This window comes from Canis lupus, chromosome 4, assembly GCF_048164855.1.
Source record: "Canis lupus baileyi chromosome 4, mCanLup2.hap1, whole genome shotgun sequence".
Taxonomy (NCBI): Eukaryota; Metazoa; Chordata; class Mammalia; order Carnivora; family Canidae; genus Canis; species Canis lupus.
Window position 1 is genome coordinate 3,613,906 of NC_132841.1, and position 22,021 is coordinate 3,635,926.

The window sequence follows — 22,021 nt, forward strand, 5'->3', positions numbered from 1 at the left end:
AGCTTTTCTCAAAGCGTGTTCCTCAGGCAAATGGTCCTGAGGTACTCTCTGAGAAACAAACAAACAAACAAGATAGTATGGCTAAATAAGCTAGGGAAATATTACAAATGGATTCCGTTCTATTTTAGAAACTCTCAGGACTGAAAAACTCATAAGCAAAATAAACAATTATTTTAACTCAGCATCTTTAAAATATATTAGAGCAGTATTTCTCAAACTGTCTGTGATGAAGAGCCAATTTTCTTTCAATTTCCAGCCTGTTGTGGTCTGTTGCTCTGATAAAATACAATAAAACTTGTTAGAGAAAATTAAAAATTTTAAATGAAGACATGCAAAATATAAGCCTGCATTTTATAAATTATTAGATTAGATTCACTAAAATAGAAAATTGCTCCCTTAAATTGGTATAAAAGTTTCTCAAGACTTCTTGTTAGTGTTTTTACTTATCTTGTCACAAATCAATAACAATTTGTGACAGACCTGGTCCTTGGCCCACACTGGGAGGAGCACCATACCTGATCACAGAACCCTTGTATTCTGGAATACCCAAAATATCCGTAGAATGCTCTTCAATAAATACTTTATAGAGTGCAAAGACATAAAATAGAAAGGTCAAAGTATAATTCCCAAAAAATATTGATCCAATCCACCTGTGCATTATGAAACATTCTAACTGAATTCATTTAATTCTTACTGAATTAAGCTATATTGATACCTTGTTTGTTTCAGGTAAGGAAGATCAGAAAATAGGACAAGTTAAAAAACTCACTTCAGGGTCTCCAGAGACATCTGCAAGTTGTAATTGCGCTCTTGTTCAGGCAGCTTGGAGAACTCAACCAGACAGGGGTGTTGTCTCTTATTGTCATCTCTAACCTGAAACAGAACAGAAACATCCTCATAATAGTCTCCTGTTTCAGACACCAGCAATGGCAATCCAATAGCATGGCAGAAAGTGAAGGGGGGAAGCAAAAGGAAGGGTCAGCTCATTGTCCGAGCAAAGCTGCCCTGTAAGCCCTCAGGCATGTTAATGTTTGAGGTCAGTGGTACCACCTGGCATTATTTTTGGGCCACCTGTTCTGTTCAGCACAGTTCCTGGTGCCAGGTCCCATGCCTGCTCTACCCTGACACTCACATACTCACCCACTCAGCCTCCTCCAGTATTTGCTGAAATCTTACCTTCTCCACCAGGTTTATACTGCCCACCTTCCCAATATGGCCATCTGCTCACTCACCCTACACTCTTATTTTTTCTTTCCTAACAAATTCCACCTGCAAGCAGAACTAGATACTCACTTGCTGGTTTATGGTCTATTTCCCAGCATTAGAATGTAAGACCAAAGAAATAGGTATATGATACAATGGATTATATAGGAAGGGTTTTTTTAATCTAAACTTTATTGACAAACTGAAAACTAAGACTTTTTTTAAAAAGATTTTACTTACTTATTTATTTGAGAGAGAGAGAGAAGGGAGGAGCATGGGTTTGTGGGACAGAGGGAGAGGATCTCCAGAAGACTCCCTGCTAAGTGTAGAGCCCAATGCAGGGTTCGATCCCATGACCCTGAGATAATGACCTGATCAAAATCACGATTCCGATGCTTAACCAACTGAGCCACCCAGGTGTCCCTTGAGATCTTTAAATAATAATTTGGAAATCTATTCAGGCATTATATCTCAGCCTGTCTTCCACCTATGAAACCCACCGCCTCTGCCCACTGGCTCTGTACTGATTGATACACATAGTTAAGACTAAAGGAAGTAAAGCACCAGGTAAAGGAAAAGTAAAATGACTAATTTATTTTTTTTGAGATTTTATTTATTTATTTGAAAGAGAAACAGAGATAGTGACAGAGAGCATCAGCAGGAAGGAGAGGGAGAAGCAGATTCCTTGCTGAGCAGGGAGCCCAACATGGGACTTGATCCCAGGACCCCAGGATCATGACCTGAGCCTAAGGCAGATGCTTAACTGACTGAGCCATCCAGGAGCCCCTAAAATGACTAATTTCTTTCCATTTTCAGCTTTTACTTTGAATTTCAATGAGATTTTTTTTCCTAAGTGGCTTAAAAATGCCTAGTGTCTGTATATGTTAACCTTGATTTAAAAACTATAACTTTCAGCCTAAAGAATGATGGCTTTTCAATTGTCTAGGCAACCAAGCCATCCTTCAATGAACATGTTAATAATGGCATTCCCTCTTGTAAAGAAAAATCGAACAAAAACTAATGTGTAGGGGGAAAAAAACCAATCTAACTGATTCATGTCCTCACATAGCAGGATGAGTGAGAAAAAAGTTATGTTTTTAGAAAGATGTATTAGCAGATCTGAAAATAAGTTTCAAAATTACGTACCGGACCATACTGCCAGCCAAGCTCTATTTTATTCATAACCCAAAGTTCATGGATATTCTCTGCCAGTTTTTCTCTTATTCTCTCTAGATGAGGAGGCAACACAATCTAAAATAAGAAAGAAATCACACATCAGAAACAAATGCAATAAAACCACACTCATTGTCCTCACTGTGAACTGAACCAAATAAAACCATTGTAAACTATTAAGATGTTAATAATACAACTAGAGTCTAACCCTTCTAATGTAGCTGTAAAAATATAACTAGATATATCCAAAAAATTTTTAGGTAATTTGGGGACTTTCTGGTGGGACAGCTTAGATTTCCAGGTGAGTTTATGAACAAAAGTTGGGGAGAAGGAAAACAAGAGCATTGTTGGGGACAGTCACCATTAAGAACAATGCCTTCATGGATGTGCGATGTAACCACCAGAGTATATATCACTTAAAAAAAAAAAAGAAGTCACTCCAAAGTTCTTAAACTAACCTGGCCATTGCACATAGGCTAGAATGAAAGCAATTCAATGACTAAAGGATAATCCACTGGCTCCTCAAACCTATAAATATTTGCAGTGATTTGTGTTTTCCCTTAACTCTGCTGTGTTACTTCTAGTGGTTCCCAAGTATAAGCTTCTAAAACCATCTTTACATGTTCTCATTCACAAGAGGAAGTTCAATGACCTCTTCATAAATAATATGAATGGTTTTCAAGATGAGAGGTTGGTTGCTGGTATTTGGCAGTATGTCACCCCCCATCCAGTCTCCACATAGAAAGCAGGTGACTGCCTACCACCTTTCGTTTGTTCAGGGAGCAGACTATCAATGCTCCTTTCCCCACAAAGGTGGAGATAATCCAGGTCTCAGGAAATCCTCAATGTACTCCCACTACATAATCCAACCATCCATTCCAGTCCATGTCTACAACTGAACTTTGGTAGCAACACACATATCCTGCCATCTTGCAGCAAACAACACACACTGAATTTCAGCCATGAACAAAGCTTGCTTCTAGCACTCAATAATATATAAGGCCAGCATGATGAGACAAAAAATAGGATTTGAGGAGCTAAACAAGTATTTGCTCAACAACTGAACTTTCTGAGGCCTGGTATTAATTCTACTTTAGACCTCAGAGGCAGTCTCTTGGATCTTCAGAAAGATATTCACAAACAAACTTTGAATAACCGACCTTATTGAAGTTACTTAACATCAAGATAAAGCAAGAATTATTTAATTCATTGTCAATGTCAAGATATGCTCACATCTATGAAACAGAAAAGCAAGAATAAGGACTCATATTTCTCAGGTGCCTGTTTGCAAAGTATCATGTGAATGTGTTATTTATTAACTATGTCAAATATACTCTTAGCATCCCAATTGACAAAGAAGGGTTACTTCCTCAAGTCCCAATGCTGACAAATGACCTGAGGCACTTTGACTCTGGAGACCAGGATCTCAATCTCTACTTAAGATAAAGGTCTGTAAAATTGTTTCAAAATAATAGTGTATCTAGGTGCCTGAAGAAATAAAAAGGTCTATGTCCACACTATATAAAAAGTGCACCCTAAAATTAGCATGCATTACCTTCAGTGATCTACATTAGTACATCATGAAATCAATGCAGTGCCTTGAGGCCAGTCTTAAAAAAAATAGAAGAGAATTGAATACAAAATAGAGGAGTGGACCTGATGAAGGTAGGCATTATTTTACAAAACTTTCTTCAGTTATGCATATAAATTGTATGACTGTCAGGTGCATCCCTGTGGGTTGCAGTTAAAAGAGTCCAAAAGCCACAGTACCTCAGGACTGTATGACAATATGACAGTACAAATGACCACCATCACAGATGCTCTGGGTACCTGGCTGGTATCCACAGGAATTGGTGTGAAGGCAGCCTGAGTCAGGGAAACCGTGGGGCCCAGCAGGTCCCGTGTGTAAGTCCTTTCCTGCTTGTACTCTCGGCTGTGCTCCACTTTCAACTTTTCTTTCGGCAGAACGGCTTCATAACAAGGAGCGTACCCAGGTGGAGGGAGGAATTTAAATTCTCCATGTCTCCCCCCAAGCAGAAAGCGTACCCTGAAAAGGATGCATGTCAGGGTCAGTCATAGCTCTGGTATACAGAAAGTTCCCTAATCAACAAAATGCATGGAATAAATCATTAGTCCAAAATTAACTTTATCTGGAGCCAGACTTTACCCTCATAATGAGGGCATCTTAGAGTCTAAGAGCCTTGAAGCACAAAAGATAAAACATGATCATGGGAAAAGCTGATTGCATTACACCAATGGATCAGACAACTAATCACTCACTGGAGAAATAGCAAAACCATATGCATCATACTACTGTAGGAGAAATACCTATGAATGGTAACTGATCACTTAATGTCTCAAGGGGCCCAAAGAGTCAACAGAGAAAGAGCAGACATTATCTATCTATCATCTATCTATCTTTTCTTAAAATTACAGAACTGTATGAGGTTTGATAAAAAGAAAAATTAGTCACTTTCCAGTGTCCAACTTCCCAGTAAAATTCCTTAAAGGGAACTCAAATGATACTTCATTTGTAGAAGAAAGAAGGTCACCTTATTTCTTATTCAATAAGAGACTTACTAAAATCTTTTATATACCAAACTCCTTTAATTAAAAGAAATTTAACCCAAGTTCCATTGAACCGTGTTTTATGAAACATAGCTAAATCATACTGATTTCATGGGCTCTCCGCTTACAAAAGTGAAATCAAATTTTCATTTTCCTTGCAATTCTTTTTCTAATTTGTATTTCATTTCCAGGCCAAAAAAATAGTAATAGTAAATAAGCCAATAAAATAAAAAGAGCAAAAAAAGTGAACAAAAAATTTAAAACATTCAGAGCTTATAGAAAGAAATATAATTGGATAAAGAAGATGTGGTCTATATATACAATGGAATATTCCTTAGCCACCAGAAAGGACAAATACCCACCATTTGCTTCAACATGGATGGAACTGGAGGGTATTATGCTGAGTGAAGTAAGTCATTTGAGAAGGATAATCATCATATGGTTTCACTCATAAGTGGAATATAAGAAATAATGAAAGGGATTATAAGGAAAAGAAGGGGAACTGAGTGGGAAAAACTAGAGAGGGAGACAAACCATGTGAGAATCCTAACTCTGGGAAACGAACAAAGGGTTGCTGAAGGGGAGGTGGGCGGGCATTGGGGTAACTGGGTGACAGACACTGAGGAGGGCCCTTGGGATGAGCACTGGGTGTTTTACTATATGTTGGCAAATTGAATTGAATTTAAATTTAAAAAAAGAAAAATAAATAAAGAAATGTAATTTGTATAAACATGCCAAAAAAGGTCATTGTTGTGTGGATAGCTAATATTTCATGCTTTCTCTGTCCTTTCTTCAATATGATGTTTCTATAACCATGAATTATTCAAATGAAGAGAGTTATAATGGGAAGAACAATCAGAATAACTTAATGGTCCATTATAATAAGGAAGCCACTCTCGTCAAGTAGCTACATACACATATTAATAGGTGACAGCATAGCCCCTTATCACGACAGACCACTACTTGTTAAAGTTCTCTTTGTAGATCTGCAAAGAATTGTTATTTATCTCTTCCCATCTGTTAACAGCAAGAAAGCAAAAGGTTAGAGTAAACCATCACGACCCAACTGATCACAGGCAGATAATTTACAAGGGTAACAGATAGAAGGTAACACAGAGAAGAGATAATTTGACCTGATAAACAAACAAACAAAAAAACCCATTTAGTTTCTGTAGAATAAGGGGGCTTGGAGTGGGATGGGGAAATATGATGACAAGAAAAGGGAAATTAATGAAATATAAAGAAATAAGTGGTATTGTCTTATGTAATATTATTCATTTTCCCTTATTAAATAAATAAGTAAACTTACATGGGTTTGAAATATTTCAGGACACTGATTTGGGGTAGAGTTACCAGACTGCCTCGTCTAAATGGTAGAACAGGTGGACAAAGTTTTTGGCCTCCCCAGATGCCCCCTTGGGTGAATCTTACCTTTTTCTCCAAGGATCAAGAAAAATGCTCTGGGTACAGATGCTCAGGAGTGAGGCAGAAGGTTAGCAAAGCATGGGTGATGACAGTGCAGAATCTTCTGTGAAAGTATGAGAAGTCAGAAGGGACACAGACCAAAACACATAGAAATACTAACTTTATTCCTGCAGAGAAACTAACAACTGGAAAGAAGAGGCCATCAATGTTGAAATTCTCAAACATTCCTTGAACAGGTTGTCCGTTAATTCGGAATGAGATGCTTGGGGCACTCAGATCTAAACAGCAACTGATGACGTCATCAGTTTTCAGCAAGTGCTGGTTTGGTGAGCTTACAGTACGAGCAATGCAACCTATGGAGGAAAAACAGCATGGAAAGTGATTTTTTTTCCTGTCATAGAGTCATCTTCAGAGGCAAAGATTTGAGTAGGTAGTGACAAATCAATGCATAATACTGGAAGAGAATAAATCTTGAACGCATATTAATGTCATATGTTAAATTATTTGTCCAAAAACGGTTGCCCAGTGCTCGCTTCGGCAGCACATATACAAAAACGGTTGCCCTTTTTTTCCCCCAGGAGGCATGCTGCTCTCTTCACTGTAAAATAGACCTTATGATATGCAGAGCAACTTCTGCTTGGCCAAGGATGGCATCAGATGCACAGATCTGCTTCGACTGAAAATAGACTGATGTCAGAGAGAAATCTCCAGGGAGAAATTTGAGTTCAAACAGATGCTTTACCTTCTACTGCTTGTATGACCATCAGCAAATTACATAACCTCTCTAAACCTTGATTTCTTGTAAGCCAAATGCCATCACCTTGCAGAATTGATATGATGATTAAATTAATGGTTAAAAGAACACAAAGTCTCAGACACAGCAGGACTTTTATGTCAGGACCCTTTCCAAATATTAAATCTCCATTGTTTTATAAAATAAAAATAATACAAATAGTGAAAACAGAAAATGTGTTCATTGGTGCACTGTTTGCTGAGAGGCAAATGCATGCCAATTGGTTTGTTTTATAGTTTATTTCACACAAGATCTTGGTGGCCTTCCTAAGTACAGCAGGATACAAGTTGAGACATGATAATGATTATTTGATAAATGTTATTTCTTGCCCTGGCCAACCTATAGCCTATGCTCATTCTTGACTATGTCAAAACTCCTTTGCTAATTAGTCTCTGTGGGCACACTGGAAGACATGAAGGTAAGGCTCTCAAACACATGCTCACAAATGCATACAAAATTTCTCAATTTGAGCAAAGACAAAAATAGATTTCATGACACAAGATTTGCATTTTTATAAGACCTTTTTAAAAATTTTCAGCATCCCCAAATTTTTACCAATAGCATATCTAAAATGTCAGTGGTAGAGCACATCTACTTTTTAAAATGTGTATATTTTTAATTTTACCAATATTCAAATTTGCAAGCAATAAAGTCATTATCAAGCAGTAGTTCTATAATTCCCTGATAATAAAGATGGCTTCCTAATAAATCATATAAAAGCCGTGCGACTGACATAAAAAGGTCAGATACAAACCCATGTTTGTATCAAGATCTATAGGTAATAAAAATGTCTTTATACGGATATTTATATACACCAAATACATTGCTCAGTCTGAGGGATATTATTATGTTAAGAACTAAAAACTTCCATGGCAAATTCTTGTGATGCCTGGAACAAACAGTTAAGACAGAGGACCACTAGGGAACAACCTCGACTCCACTATTTCAGTGGCATTCATACTGTTGAATCCACTTAGAAGCATTTGCAGGTCACATTTATGCCAACCTATGACATCCACATGAGAACTACATTCCTGTCCTCATCACTAGATACAAACGAAGACAGTAGCAGTCTGATTTATCACTCTTGGATTAGAAATATGTACCCATATTTCTCTCCTACTGTTCTATTACATTCCTCCACACTTCCATATTTAAATGCTCCCAAAGCACCAAGATTTTTCACACTTCTGGCCCCCCCTTAAAAACACTTGGAGCCTGGGTGCCCAAAATCCAGTTCTGCATTGGCAGAAGGGAGAATGTAGCAACACTGTGTGCAAAGTTTAAATTGGAAGGAATAAGTGAAGACAAAGTGCAAAACTTTTGCTCATGAGCCCAATTCTCATTCCAAAAAACACCACCACTCTTAAATTAAGCACATTAAGTGGTGAGGAATGTGCTCTATACAAGAAATCACACATTTAAATACTACTTTAACTATTAAAAAGAAAAAGAATAGGAGAGTGACCCCAAGAAAATTATCTAAACAACTAGTACTCTAACCTTGGTAAATCAGTCAGAAGCCAATTGATTGGTAAAGAAAATTATCTAAACAACTAGTACTCTAACCTTGGTAAATCAGTCAAGCCAATTGATTTAGACTTGTCTCTATTGACTAGGAATATAAAACAAGGAAGACATTTATTATGGCTAATGTCAGAGAAATTACTGTCTGTGCTCTCTTCCAGTATTTTTATGGTTTCAAGTCTCATATTTAGGTCTTTAATCCATTTTGATTTTATTTTCTGTATGGTAGAAGAAAGTGGTCCAGTTTCATTCTTTTCCATGTTGCTGTACAGTCATCCCAACACTGTAAGTTAAAGAGACTCTCCTACTCTCATATGCCCATTAACTAATCTTTCCTGCTTTATTGAAGATTAATTAACCATATAACTGTGGATTTCTTTTTTTTTTATTTTATTTTATTTTATTTTTTATTCATGATAGGCACACAGTGAGAGAGAGAAAGGCAGAGACACAGGCAGAGGGAGAAGCAAGCTCCATGCACCGGGAGCCCGACGTGGGATTCGATCCCTGATCTCCAGGATCACGCCCTGGGCCAAAGGCAGGCGCCAAACCGCTGCGCCACCCAGGGATCCCTAACTGTGGATTTCTTTCTGGGTTTTTAAATTCCATTCTATTGATCTGTGTGTCTATTTTTATGCAAGCACCATACTGTTTTGACTACTACAACTTTGTAATATAGCTTGAAGTTCAGAAATGTGGTATTTCCAACTTTGCTTTTCTTTTTCAAAATTGCTTTAGCAATTCGGAGTCTTTTCTGGTTCCATATAAATTTTAGTATTTTTTTTTATTCTAGTGCTGCTGGCATTTGATAGAGATTGCATTAAATATGCAGCTTGCTTTGGGTAGTACAGATATTTTAACAATATTTCCTCTTCCAATCCATGAACATGGAATGTCTTTCCATTTCTTTGTGTCATCTTCAATTTCTTTCATCAGTGGTTTACAGATTTCAGAGTACAGATCTCTCACTTCTTTGGTTAGGTTTATTCCTATGTCTCTTATGGATTTTGGTGCAATTGTAAATGAGATTGTTCTGCTGCTTCATTACTGGTGTATAGAAATGCAACATATTTCTGCACATTGATTTTGTATCCTGCTACTTTACCAAATTCATGTATCAGTTTTAGCAGTTTTTTGGTGGAGTCTTTTAGGTGTTCTATATATAGTATCATGTCAACTGCAAATAGTTTTATTTCTTCCTTACCAAAAAATTTGGACGCCCCTTATTTCTTTTTGTCATCTGATTGATGGACCCCAGTAGCTTGAGAGACCACATCTACCAACATCAGGTAGGAAAGGGTGCATACTTTTTGGTCATTTTAAAAATATAGTTGAGTATTTTATCCTAATCTCCTAACTCCACAACCTATCCTCCTTTCTGAGATATAGTCATACATTCACTGAATTTTTGTTGTTGTTGTTCTTATTTTTTTATTTAACAGATACTTTGTAATAAAAAGTGTAGTATATACAGGTCAATTCCATGAGAATGGGGTTCTTTTTATGAGTTGAAAGAAAAAGCTTCAAAGCTAAATGCCAAAATGAAAATCAAGTGGTGTTGTATGATTAAAATCATTGGAAACAATTCAGCATTATTTTAACAGAGTGATCTTCTCCCTAATTTCTATGTAGTGGGAAAACAAGTTAACATGTTTCATTCTTCTACCTGAGGACCCATGTCATATGGGGCCATACTAGGAGGTAAAGAGAGGAGGTAGTAAAACTGAAAAGTAAAAGTTAAAATGTATCATAAAAGAGACATTACCTCTACTTTATGTTTGTGAGGCCTTCTGACATTAGTGCTCTTTGCCTCTGTTCAGTCAATAGGAAAATTGTATTATGAGAACAGGCTCTCTAACTATATTCTGGCCAGAACAGTACACCATGTATAAACACACCATACTACTATCAGGTCCCCAACTACATGCCTCTGTGATGAGAGGAAATATCCAAAACAGAGCTTCATCTCTTCCCAACTACTGAGCTATGGCCACTGAATAAAGAAAAATTCAGTAAATATTAATGATAAAATACAATGACATAAAGTACTTTTATTTATAAACCCATTACCATAAACTCAGATTTAATTCAATTTCACTTATAAAATTTCTATAACTTACTAGACCTCTAAACCATTCATAAATGAATATCACTTGTACCTCCTCAGAGACAAACTTCAGCTTTTTATTTGTAAGGTGACTTAGCTATATTTTCTCTATGCTAAATAGGTTACAAAATATTATGAGAACTATATTCTAAATGCAGTTTGTATTCTAAACACAAGCATATGTCTTCAGAATCCAGATGAATTCCACAAAGAAATAGCTCTATAATGAAGAACTAAACTTTTGAATAGAGCCAACCAAAATGCACCTCCTAATAAACCAGAGAAATGGATTTGTTATATGTAAATTTGATATATAGATATGATTTTATATCTATTCCTAATTTTTAATATTTATTCAACTATCAAAGTTCAGGTTAACACCTGGTGAAATAAACTGTATATTTATTTTAAACAGTTCCACACAAAGTGTCATCTCATTAAAATGTGAATCCATAGTACATGCTACAAATGGCTGATTCCCAACATTACATTATGACCAGGAGGTGTGACTTAACATATTTACTCCAATTATTTTCCAGAATCTGCTTTTTGGTTCTTTTTTAGGTTAGAAGCTAAAGCTTTGCACATACCTCTTTAAGCAAGTAGGAAACATGAATTTTGGTTCTCATTTGTTTTTTGTTTCTTTGCAACTGATTCATGAATCAAAATGCCACTTTTTGAACATACTGTTTACCAACAATACAGTTTTTTGGAAATGTACTATATTAAGAGTTTTGTTTTACCCCTAGTGAAATTCTGCTTTTTTACTTTAACATTCTCACTTATAGTTTCCATGATAAACTTCTGAAGAATAAATGTATCTGATTATATGCAGTATAGATAGCTTTTGGAAACACAGAGCAAGGGCAACAGATTTCCTTCGTGCACACGGGGGAGGAGGCGGATGGTTGCTGACCTGACCAGAGGTGAAGGCCATCGAATCCGTAGGAAAAGAGATCATCTCCGACTCCATTTCCACCCCACTCCTCACCGCCTCCGGGGTAGGGAGAGTATCCTTCGGTGGAAGCCCAGCCCACCCGCAGGTGCGTGGCTTCAGCAGTCACAAATGGCTCCGTGTGGTCCACCATCAGCTCATAGTACCACTTCTTATACTGGGCGGACCCTTCACTGACGCCCAGAAAAATATTGGGTCTCATGCTTTAAAGAGACAGGAAGAGCACATGAGAAATTATGGACAAACCTCCTGCTGTATCCATTTACATCTATTTTGAACACTGGCCCTTGCCTCTCTGAAATGCAACATATTAACTCTACATTTTATTTCACTATTGAAAAATTATTAAATCACTGAGGTGGTAGGCAGTGCTAACCAGCTTACAGTTAAGGTTCCGTGATGGGTGTCTGCTTTTCAGATTACTTGGCCATGTACCCCAGGGGTCTAAGATTATTTTTTCCAAATTTCTCTTCAGCATATTTTATACCATTGATTATGTTTAAGGTGAGATATTCAGTATAACAGGTCCTTAGAATTCATCGAGTTATTATTAATTCAGAACATGCAGACACTTTCCTAACTAAGCTGTGGTCAGGTAGGGTACAAGGCTGAAGAGCCATATTTATTGGTAAAGGAACCTAGGTGATAAGCAGCTTTGCTGTCCTCTATGCCTCTCTGAGGGCAGAAGAATTTCTAGGTAGTTGTATTTAATTCCATTTATAAGAGATTTAGACTCAGCGTTAATGCTAAGTATTAGTGACAGTCTCAGGAAATATCACTCAAGAACAGTACATCTGATATACACAGCCATTCGGGAAGTCTTAAATCAATCCTGTAAAAACTACAATATAGGAATATACACCAAACCCTACATTTTGTTTAAGACAGGGTAAGGGGGGCACGTCAGTGGCTCAGCAGTTGAACATCTGCCTTTGGCTCAAGTTGTGATCTCAGGGTCCTGGGATTGAGTCCTGCATTGCCCATCTCCCTCCCCCCGCCACCTCGTAGGGAGCCTGCTTCTCCCTCTGCCTCTCTCTCTGTCTCTCATGAGTAAATAAATAAAATCTTAAAAAAAAAAAAAAAAAAAAACAGGGTAAGGTGGAGAATACTTCCTGGATAGCTGCTAGATGTATATCAAAATTATTACTATCACATTAAATATTTTAATTATAAACTGCATTATTATTTTTATTATACTATTTGGTATAAGGAAGGCAACTTGGCTTGCCATTTAAGGGCTCAGTCTCTGGTGTTAGATTTGAGTTCCATTTCCAGTCCAACATTTTAACCTATAAAATGTGTATAATAGTACTTCGTTGGACTAGTTGAACCCAGTCCAGTGTAATTCTACCCAGTGTAGAGCACATGCAAAGTGTATAGAATAGTGACTGGCAAACAGTATTCAGGGAATGTCTGATACCTAGGGACATCCAACCAAAAATGTAGTTTTATTTTTTTATGGAATTTATTATATTTTAGACATTCCAATTCAACTTTTTATTATACATAATAACCACTTTGAAGTTGGCATTGAAGGGTAGCATTTTTACTTATATTCTAAGAAAGCTCAAAACATATTTATATACAACTATATCTCAGTATAATTTGTCAGCCTGCTCCTGAAGATGATCAGTGATCATATGAATGTAAATATGAAAGCTTAAAGCCTTATGATAAATGCACATTCTTCTTGGTTCACCTATTGTTATTAGCATCCCATCTGACTGACAGAAGGGAAATATGTAAAATATCTTAATAAATCAAAAAGACCACACGATGTCTTAGCTACAGAGCTAGGACATGAATTCCTGTTATGCCACCTATTTGGTGATTATCTGAATCTACCTGCTGACGTGGTTTACAAGGCGCGTCTGTAATAGGAGATCTCTTCCTGGCAGCAGATTGTCACAGATGAGGTGCTGGTTAGAACGCACTGCTACTCCATGGCAGACACAGAGAGAGCACAAGACATCCAGAACCTGAAAAGAGAAATCATTTCAGCCAACGAACTCTCTTATTCAGATTTGAGTATCCCAGCATTTTTCAATGAAGACACATTCCCTGTAACCCAGCCATTTGAACACAATAGCCATGAGTTCACATATTTTACAAGTTTCTCTTACATACAAACTGAGAATTGCTCAGTGTCTCAATGGCGCTAAAAAATAAGCTCTAAACAATATTATCTGATTGTAATTAAGAAGTGAAAAACACTCATAACACATTTGACACAACTTTTAAAGGTTATTTTTCTAAGTTATCTTATTTTAAAAATATATTTAAGATTATTCCAGAATTCATTCAAGGCAATAAATTCATTCCCTTACCTTGTGGTTTCTTCCATGCTTGTCTAAAAGTGAGATTATGGATTTAATGTGTCCTTCCTTGATAATATTTAGAGCTTCCGGACTTTCTACTAACACACAGTGTAAAACTTCAAGAATCCCTAAAGATAAAGAAAGAAAATATGATTAAAGAGTCTACAATGATCAGTGTCTTTCTTTTTCTCTATGTGTTCCTTCATGTCAACATGTAATTATGTGCTCAGTATGTTTGTCACAGGGCACTGTGATAGGGGGCAGGTGATGTTTGTGACAGAGGACTGATAACTAAAGACGATGAAGTCCTCGTTTAGTGTTAGCAGAGGAAGCGGGAGACTCTGCCTGGAGAGTATGAAAGAAAGCAATCTTAACTCTAGCCTCAGAAGATACATTCATGACCATTTTCCAGACAGGAAAGTTAGGATGTTATAAGGTTGAGTGAAGTCTTGAATGGAATCCATACCTGCAGTGTCCACAGTACAGAGCAAGTATGGTACAAGACAGGTAGGTAGTAGATTAGGACAAGCTAATGAAGATTCTCAGCATTAAAAGTACAACCCTAAAATGATGCACTCTAAGCCATAAAGATCATTACATTCTCCTGGAGGTAAATGGTAGAAAATGTTTCTTAGTTTGTGGAACAAGAGAAATATACAAAATAATACAAAAATACATAGAAATATGTAACACAAAACCTGATGAAGAATGGTGAAATTTCAAAGAATTAACCATCAGAGAAGGTAAAATGGAATATACCCTTTTTATTTTAAAGCTTAAGAGAGAGAAAATAACTTTCATCATCAGAATTTTTAGTGTAAACTTGGAAAGCTGAACATGTACATATGTATTCATTGTTTCCAAGCAAGCTTCCTTTGTCACTAATTAGAGTGCAGACCACTTGTAGCAATTAGATATAACACTCAGAAAATGTGATCTCTGAGATCTACAAAGTATCATAAAAGGCCAGAGGTAAATTCCCAGAAAAGGGAATGTCTCCAGTGGGGTTCACTTTCTTGGAAAAGTGGTCCGGCTTACAAACAGCAGAAAGTGGAAGCCACAATCTATACTTGATTCAAATCCCAATCCATTATAGGACGAGGGCTATCAACACTAATTTCTTTACTAATGACTTAATTTGGTGAAGTATGAATGTACATTCAGTTAAAAAATAAAATATACTCAAAAGGATGGGTTAATTTTTGGTGTAAGATGAAATCAACTGCTGTGTTCCAACAATCCATACCAATTAAATATCCAAGATAGCAGAAAATAGTACAACAGCCTAATGGATAAAGATGTTTATATAAGGGTACTTAAACTGAATGCTTCTATTAAATATGGAGTAATAAACTCATTCACTCTTAGTTAAAATAAACTAAAAGAATAGAAAGAGAAAAGCATTTTTAATAGATTACTTATATTTTATCCGGATATCTTTGTTTCTATCTGTTACCTATTACTGCAGAACACATGGCAGCTGCCTGTATTTGCAAATGAAAATTGTACTATGTATCCATGTTCTTTTGGTCACATTTCATCCTTGGTTGCTTTTGCATTAAAAGGCAGAGCTGAATGTGAACAAAGCCCTTTGGTCTAAGGAGCATAAAGTACTCAACTATCTGGCCTTTTACAGAAAAAGTTCATCAATCTCTACTTAGTTATTACAACAATTAAAACAAAAGACCAAAAAGTGGAAGACCATAAGAAAAACAAATTCTCTTTGTAAATAAATACATACATCAACACCAACAGCATTCAAACACTTGAATACATCAGAAAAGATTTAAGACTAGATTTTGAAAATGAACAGCACAGATCACAAAACTCAAGAAAGGCAGTACAAAATAGGAAAATAAATCTGATTTTCCCTTATTCAGTTTAATTTAATAGAAGGCTTCCAGAGCTTGGGACTTAATATTAAAACACATTTCTTTAATACTGCTACATTCAGATCCAATATTTAGTTGAAAAGCACTGACTGTCTCTAAGTTTGATGGTGAAAAGTCAGAGAATACTTTTTATTTTCAACTGTAGGAGTAAAAAACAAGTAAACTTTTTTTTTTGCAGTTAAAAATTCCAAAAAGAAAACAAATTGGACATAGCAAAAGACTCATTTAAAAAAAAAAAGACTAGCTATATTATGTGTATATGTAAATTATGCCAATATATGTCTCGAACTCTTGGGTGAAAAAGAGTGGAACTGGGGCTTAATAAATATTACAATGGCAATACTTAACTAAAGGTGATTTGACAATTAAATTCTAAACACACTGAATGAGACCTAGAAATGGGAATGGTGTATTACACTCATTGCCAGATCCTCAAAGAATAAATTTAAAGCTTGATAGATCTTTACAATATTACCAAAATGAAAGAATTATGAACATAAATTGTCAAAAACACATACACACACAAACTAGTGAGACAAAGCAAGATCTTATAACTTGTATATATAATCCGATTTTATAAGATTTAATAAATTTTCAGAAATGATTTTAGTGAAAATTTTAATAATGTGCAAAACACATAATGTATAATGTAAACTTTCAAGAGTAGATATATGATCAGATATACATTATGATTGTAACTATGTAAAATATATTCTGTGTATAAAATGTCTATTTCAAAAAACACCAGGAGCTAGTATGCCAGAATGTTGGTGCTGATTTATTGCTAGATTAACATACTTCTCTTCCAATATTTTGTGAATTCTAGGAAATGACTGCATGTTACTTTTACAGTAATAAGCATTTTCAGAAAGGACCACAAGAAAAATAGGCAATGAGATCCATTTCCATTAATTTATTATTTTTTAAAGATTTATTTACTTATTTTAGAGACTTCGTACAAGTGAGCTGGGAGAGAGGCAAAAGGAAAGGGAGGAAGAATTGGGAAGCAGACTTTGCATTGAGTGCAGAGCCTAACACAGAGTTCAATCCCAGGACCCTGAGATCACAATCGGAGCTGAAACCATGTGCCAGCCACTCACCTGACTGCACCACCATCTAGGCACCCCATTTAAAGCACATTTAATGAACTAGGGGTGGTGGAAGGGGAGGAGGGCAGAGGGTGGGGGTGAATGGGTGACGGGCACTGAGGGGGGCACTTGACGGGATGAGCACTGGGTGTTATTCTGTATGTTGTCAAATTGAACACCAAAAAAAAGCAAATTTATTATTAAAAAAAATAAAGCACATTTAATTGATGTCACTCCATGCTTAGAAGTTCCCATGGTCTCCCAGACCATCCAAGGTAAAAGTTCATTCCAGGATATAACAAGCTCCTTTGCTAGATGACCCAACCCTCTACCACCTCAACTCCCACCAACTCCTCTTACAATGAAAGGTTAATATATACTTTTACTTCAAAGTGCATATTGTAAATATGCTTAGGTGCTAATATATTTGCAATACATTTTATATTATAATTATTAAGCAGCTACCAGGCACTGTTCTAGGCAGTGGAATAGTCACCCATCAAGGCCTGCCAGGGCCCAGTGGGAGCTTGTCGGCTCTATCCCACCTCCCATGTTTTGCATATGTTATTCTCAGACTGAAATATACTTCCCTCTTCAGAGGTTACAAAATCTGAATCATCTTGCAAAGGCAGAAATCCACCTCATTTGGTAGGTTTTAAGCAACACCCTAGGATGGATTATTCTTTCTTTGTAGTATTGATCACATTATGTGATCCTTGAGAACAGAGATGTGAATTCCTCCTCCTTGTCACCCAGCACACTCTGGGCCCAGGGAGGCCTATCTCATGTTTGCCAACTGAGTAAGTGAATAAATATAAATGGGCTATTAGTACACATTTATGGTTTAAAGTAAATAAACCTGTGATTTGTTTATTCAATCATAACAAGATTCATTATTGTGAAGGGTATAGGGGATAGCTACTTTGGCATATTTTATATCTGGAGATATTAAAATATTTTTTTAAAGCTAGAGAAGACATATGATAGTAGATGGAGAATTTATATTTCTTAGTTCCAGTATTTCCCCACTTGTGCTTTAATTTCATTGAGGAAAGATTTTACTTACTAAATGACAAGAAGTTTTGTCGGCTTCAGTCTATTTCTGTGGGAGTCATGCACAAAATTCAAAACTGATGGTATAAGCCCTTTAAATGTAAAATACATGAAATATTTAGCTATTTGCCTTAAAACTTTTATGGCTGTAACTTTCTGAATTATTTAAAGGGCTCATGACAAAGAAAAATCTCTGAGGGTGTAAGAAAATGTCTGGAAATAACCAAATGGTATTGGAAGCATCCAAGTGCTATGATAGGTCATGCCCAGGGCTGTCCAAGGTTGAAAGTCTATAAGGAAAAACTGAAAGCAAGCCACAGAACAGAAGTGCTATGTTTGTCATGACTTTATATACCAGAAAGAATCTAGCCTAGAGGTTTCACTCTACATTGAGTAGTCACAAGCTCACTGGTGAGCCTTGCATGTTTGAGTGAAGTGAATAGAACCGGAGGCAGGGCAAGATGGGAGAAGAGTAGGGTCCCCAAGTCACCTGTCCCCACCAAATTACCTAGATAACCTTCAAATCATCTTGAAAATCTACGAATTCGGCCTGAGATTTAAAGAGAGACCAGATGGAATGCTACAGTGAGAAGAGTTCGTGCTTCTATCAAGGTAGGAAGACGGGGAAAAAGAAATAAAGGCACAAAAGGCCTCGAAGGGGGAGGGGCCCGTGAGCAGCCGGGCGGAGGCCGGGGCGAGTGTCCCCAGGACAGGAGAGCCCCGTCCCGGAGGAGCAGGAGCTGCACCGACCTTCCCCGGGCGGAAAGGGGCTCGTGGGGAGTTGGAGCAGGACCCAGGAGGGCGGGGATGCCCTCGGGCTCCCGGGGACACTAACAGCATCTGCGCCCCGGAGAGTGCGCCGAGCTCCCTAAGGGCTGCAGCGCGCACGGGGGACCCAGAGAAGCTCGGGGGGCTCGGGGGTGGCTCCACGGAGGGGGCTGCGGGGCGGGAGCGCGAATCCAACAGCGCAGGCCCCGGAGCACAGAGCGCCGGGACAGAGCCCAGGATCCGGCCTCCCCCCGGGACAGGCAGAGGCCGGGAGGGCCCAGGACAGCGAGGACGCTCCTGCCCCGAGCTGAGCAGATCAGCGGCCCCGCCCGGAGCCTCCAGGCCCTGCAGACGGAGAGCTCCGGAGCTACTGTGGGAGCTGACTCCAGGGCTGCAGAGCTGGCCCCGCCACTGCGGTTGTTCCTCCTGGGGCCTCACCGGGTAAACAACCCCCACTGAGCCCTGCACCAGGAGGGGGCACAGCAGCTCCCCCAAGTGCTCACACCTGAAAATCAGCACAGCAGGCCCCTCCCCCAGAAGACCAGCTAGACCGACAAGTTCCAGGGGAAGCCAAGGGACTTAAAGTATACAAAATCAGAAGATACTCCCCCATGTTTGTTTGTTTGTTTATTTTTTTTGCTTTTTGATTTGTTTGCTTCCCCCACTCCTTCTTTTTTTCCTTTCTTTCTTCTTCTTTCTCTTTTTCTTCTCTTTTTTCTTTTCTTCTTCCTTTTTCTTTTTTCTTTTTCTCTTTTCTTTCCGTCTCTCTCTCTCTCTCTTTTTCTCCTTTTCCCAATACAACTTGTTTTTGGCCACTCTGCACTAAGCAAAATGACTAGAAGGAAAACCTCACCTCAAAAGAAAGAATCAGAAACAGTCCTCTCTCCCACAGAGTTACAAAATCTGGAATACAATTCAATGTCAGAAAGCCAATTCAGAAGCACTATTATACAGCTACTGGTGGCTCTAGAAAAACCATAAAGGACTCAAGAGACTTCATGACTGCAGAATTTAGATCCAATCAGGCAGAAATTAAAAATCAATTGAATGAGATGCAATCCAAACTAGAAGTCCTAACGACGAGGGTTAACAAGGTGGAAGAACGAGTGAGTGACATAGAAGACAAGTTGATGGCAAAGAGGGAAACTGAGGAAAAAAGAGACAAACAATTAAAAGACCATGAGGATAGATTAAGGGAAATAAACGACAGCCTGAGGAAGAGAAACCTACGTTTAATTGGGGTTCCCAAGGGCACCGAAAGGGACAGAGGGCCAGAATATGTATTTGAACAAATCATACCTGAAAACTCTCCTAATCTGGGAAGGGAAACAGGCATTCAGATCCAGGAAATAGAGAGATCCCCCCCTAAAATCAATAAAAACCGTTCAACACCTCGACATCTAATAGTTAAGCTTGCAAATTCCAAAGATAAAGAGAAGATCCTTAAAGCAGCAAGAGACAAGAAATCCCTGACTTTTATGGGGAGGAGTATTAGGGTAACAGCAGGCCTCTCCACAGAGACCTGGCAGGCCAGAAAGGGCTGGCAGGATATATTCAGGGTCCTCAATGAGAAGAACATGCAACCAAGAATACTTTATCCAGCAAGGCTCTCATTCAAAATGGAAGGAGAGATAAAGAGCTTCCAAGACAGGTAGGAACTGAAAGAATATGTGACCTCCAAACCAGCTCTGCAAGAAATTTTAAGGGGGACTCTTAAAATTCCCCTTTAAGAAGAAGTTCAGTGCAACAATCCACAAAAACAAGGACTGAATAGATATCATGGTGACACTAAACTCATATCTTTCAATAGTAACTCTGAACGTGAACGGGCTTAATGACCCCATCAAAAGGCGCAGGGTTTCTGACTGGATAAAAAAGCAGGACCCATCTATTTGCTGTCTACAAGAGACTCATTTTACACAGAAGGACACCTACAGCCTGAAAATAAAAGGTTGGAGAACAATTTACCATTCAAATGGTCCTCAAAAGAAAGCAGGGGTAGCCATCCTTAATATCAGATAAACTAAAATTTATCCCGAAGACTGTAGTGAGAGATGAAGAGGGACACTATATCATACTTAAAGGATCTATCCAACAAGAGGACTTAACAATCCTCAATATATATGCCCCAAATGTGGGAGGTGCCAAATATATCAATCAATTAATAACCAAAGTGAAGAAATACTTAGATAATAATACACTTATACTTGGTGACTTCAATCTAGCTCTTTCTATACTCGATAGGTCTTCTAAGCACAACATCTCCAAAGAAACGAGAGCTTTAAATGATACACTGGACCAGATGGATTTCACAGATATCTACAGAACTTTACATCCAAACTCAACTGAATACACATTCTTTTCAAGCGCACATGGAACTTTCTCCAGAATAGACCACATACTGGGCCACAAATCGGGTCTGAACCGACACCAAAAGATTGGGATCGTCCCCTGCATATTCTCAGACCATAATGCCTTGAAATTAGAACTAAATCACAACAAGAAGTTTGGAAGGACTTCAAACACATGGAGGTTAAGGACCATCCTGCTAAAAGATGAAAGGGTCAACCAGGAAATTAAGGAAGAATTAAAAGGATTCATGGAAACTAATGGTAATGAAGATACAACCATTCAAAATCTTTGGGACGCAGCAAAAGCAGTCTTAAGGGGGAAATACATCGCAATACAAGCATCCATTCAAAAACTGGAAAGAACTCAAATACAAAAGCTAACCTTACACCTAAAGGAGCTAGAGAAAAAACAGCAGATAGATCCTACACCCAGCAGAAGCAGAGAGTTAATAAAGATTCAAGCAGAACTCAATGAAATCGAGACCAGAAGAACTGTGGAACAGATCACCAAAACCAGGAGTTGGTTCTTTGAAAGAATTAATAAGGTAGATAAACCACTAGCCAGCCTTATTAAAAAGGAGAGAATACTCAAATTAATAAAATCATTAAAGAGAAAGGAGAGATCACTACCAACACCAAGGAAATACAAACGATTTTAAAAACATATTATGAACAGCTATATGCCAAATAAATTAGGCAATCTAGAAGAAATAGATGCATTCCTGGAAAGCCACAAACTACCAAAACTGGAACAGGGAGAAATAGAAAACCTGAACACGCCAATAACAGGGGGGGAAATT

At 37.8% G+C, this 22,021-nt stretch overlaps 1 protein-coding gene across 1 annotated transcript in view; it reads right to left on the minus strand.

Annotated features, from left to right (window-relative positions):
• RYR2 (ryanodine receptor 2) overlaps nt 1-22,021 on the minus strand; it is a 753,550-nt gene that overhangs the window by 312,811 nt on the left and 418,718 nt on the right. Inside the window, exons 19-25 of the mRNA XM_072822940.1 lie at nt 14,079-14,197; nt 13,597-13,730; nt 11,713-11,954; nt 6,530-6,722; nt 4,207-4,423; nt 2,350-2,454; nt 770-873 (exon numbers count right to left, since the gene is read on the minus strand). Coding sequence (XP_072679041.1) covers nt 770-873; nt 2,350-2,454; nt 4,207-4,423; nt 6,530-6,722; nt 11,713-11,954; nt 13,597-13,730; nt 14,079-14,197 — 1,114 coding nt within the window. The remainder of the gene's footprint in view (nt 1-769; nt 874-2,349; nt 2,455-4,206; nt 4,424-6,529; nt 6,723-11,712; nt 11,955-13,596; nt 13,731-14,078; nt 14,198-22,021) is intronic.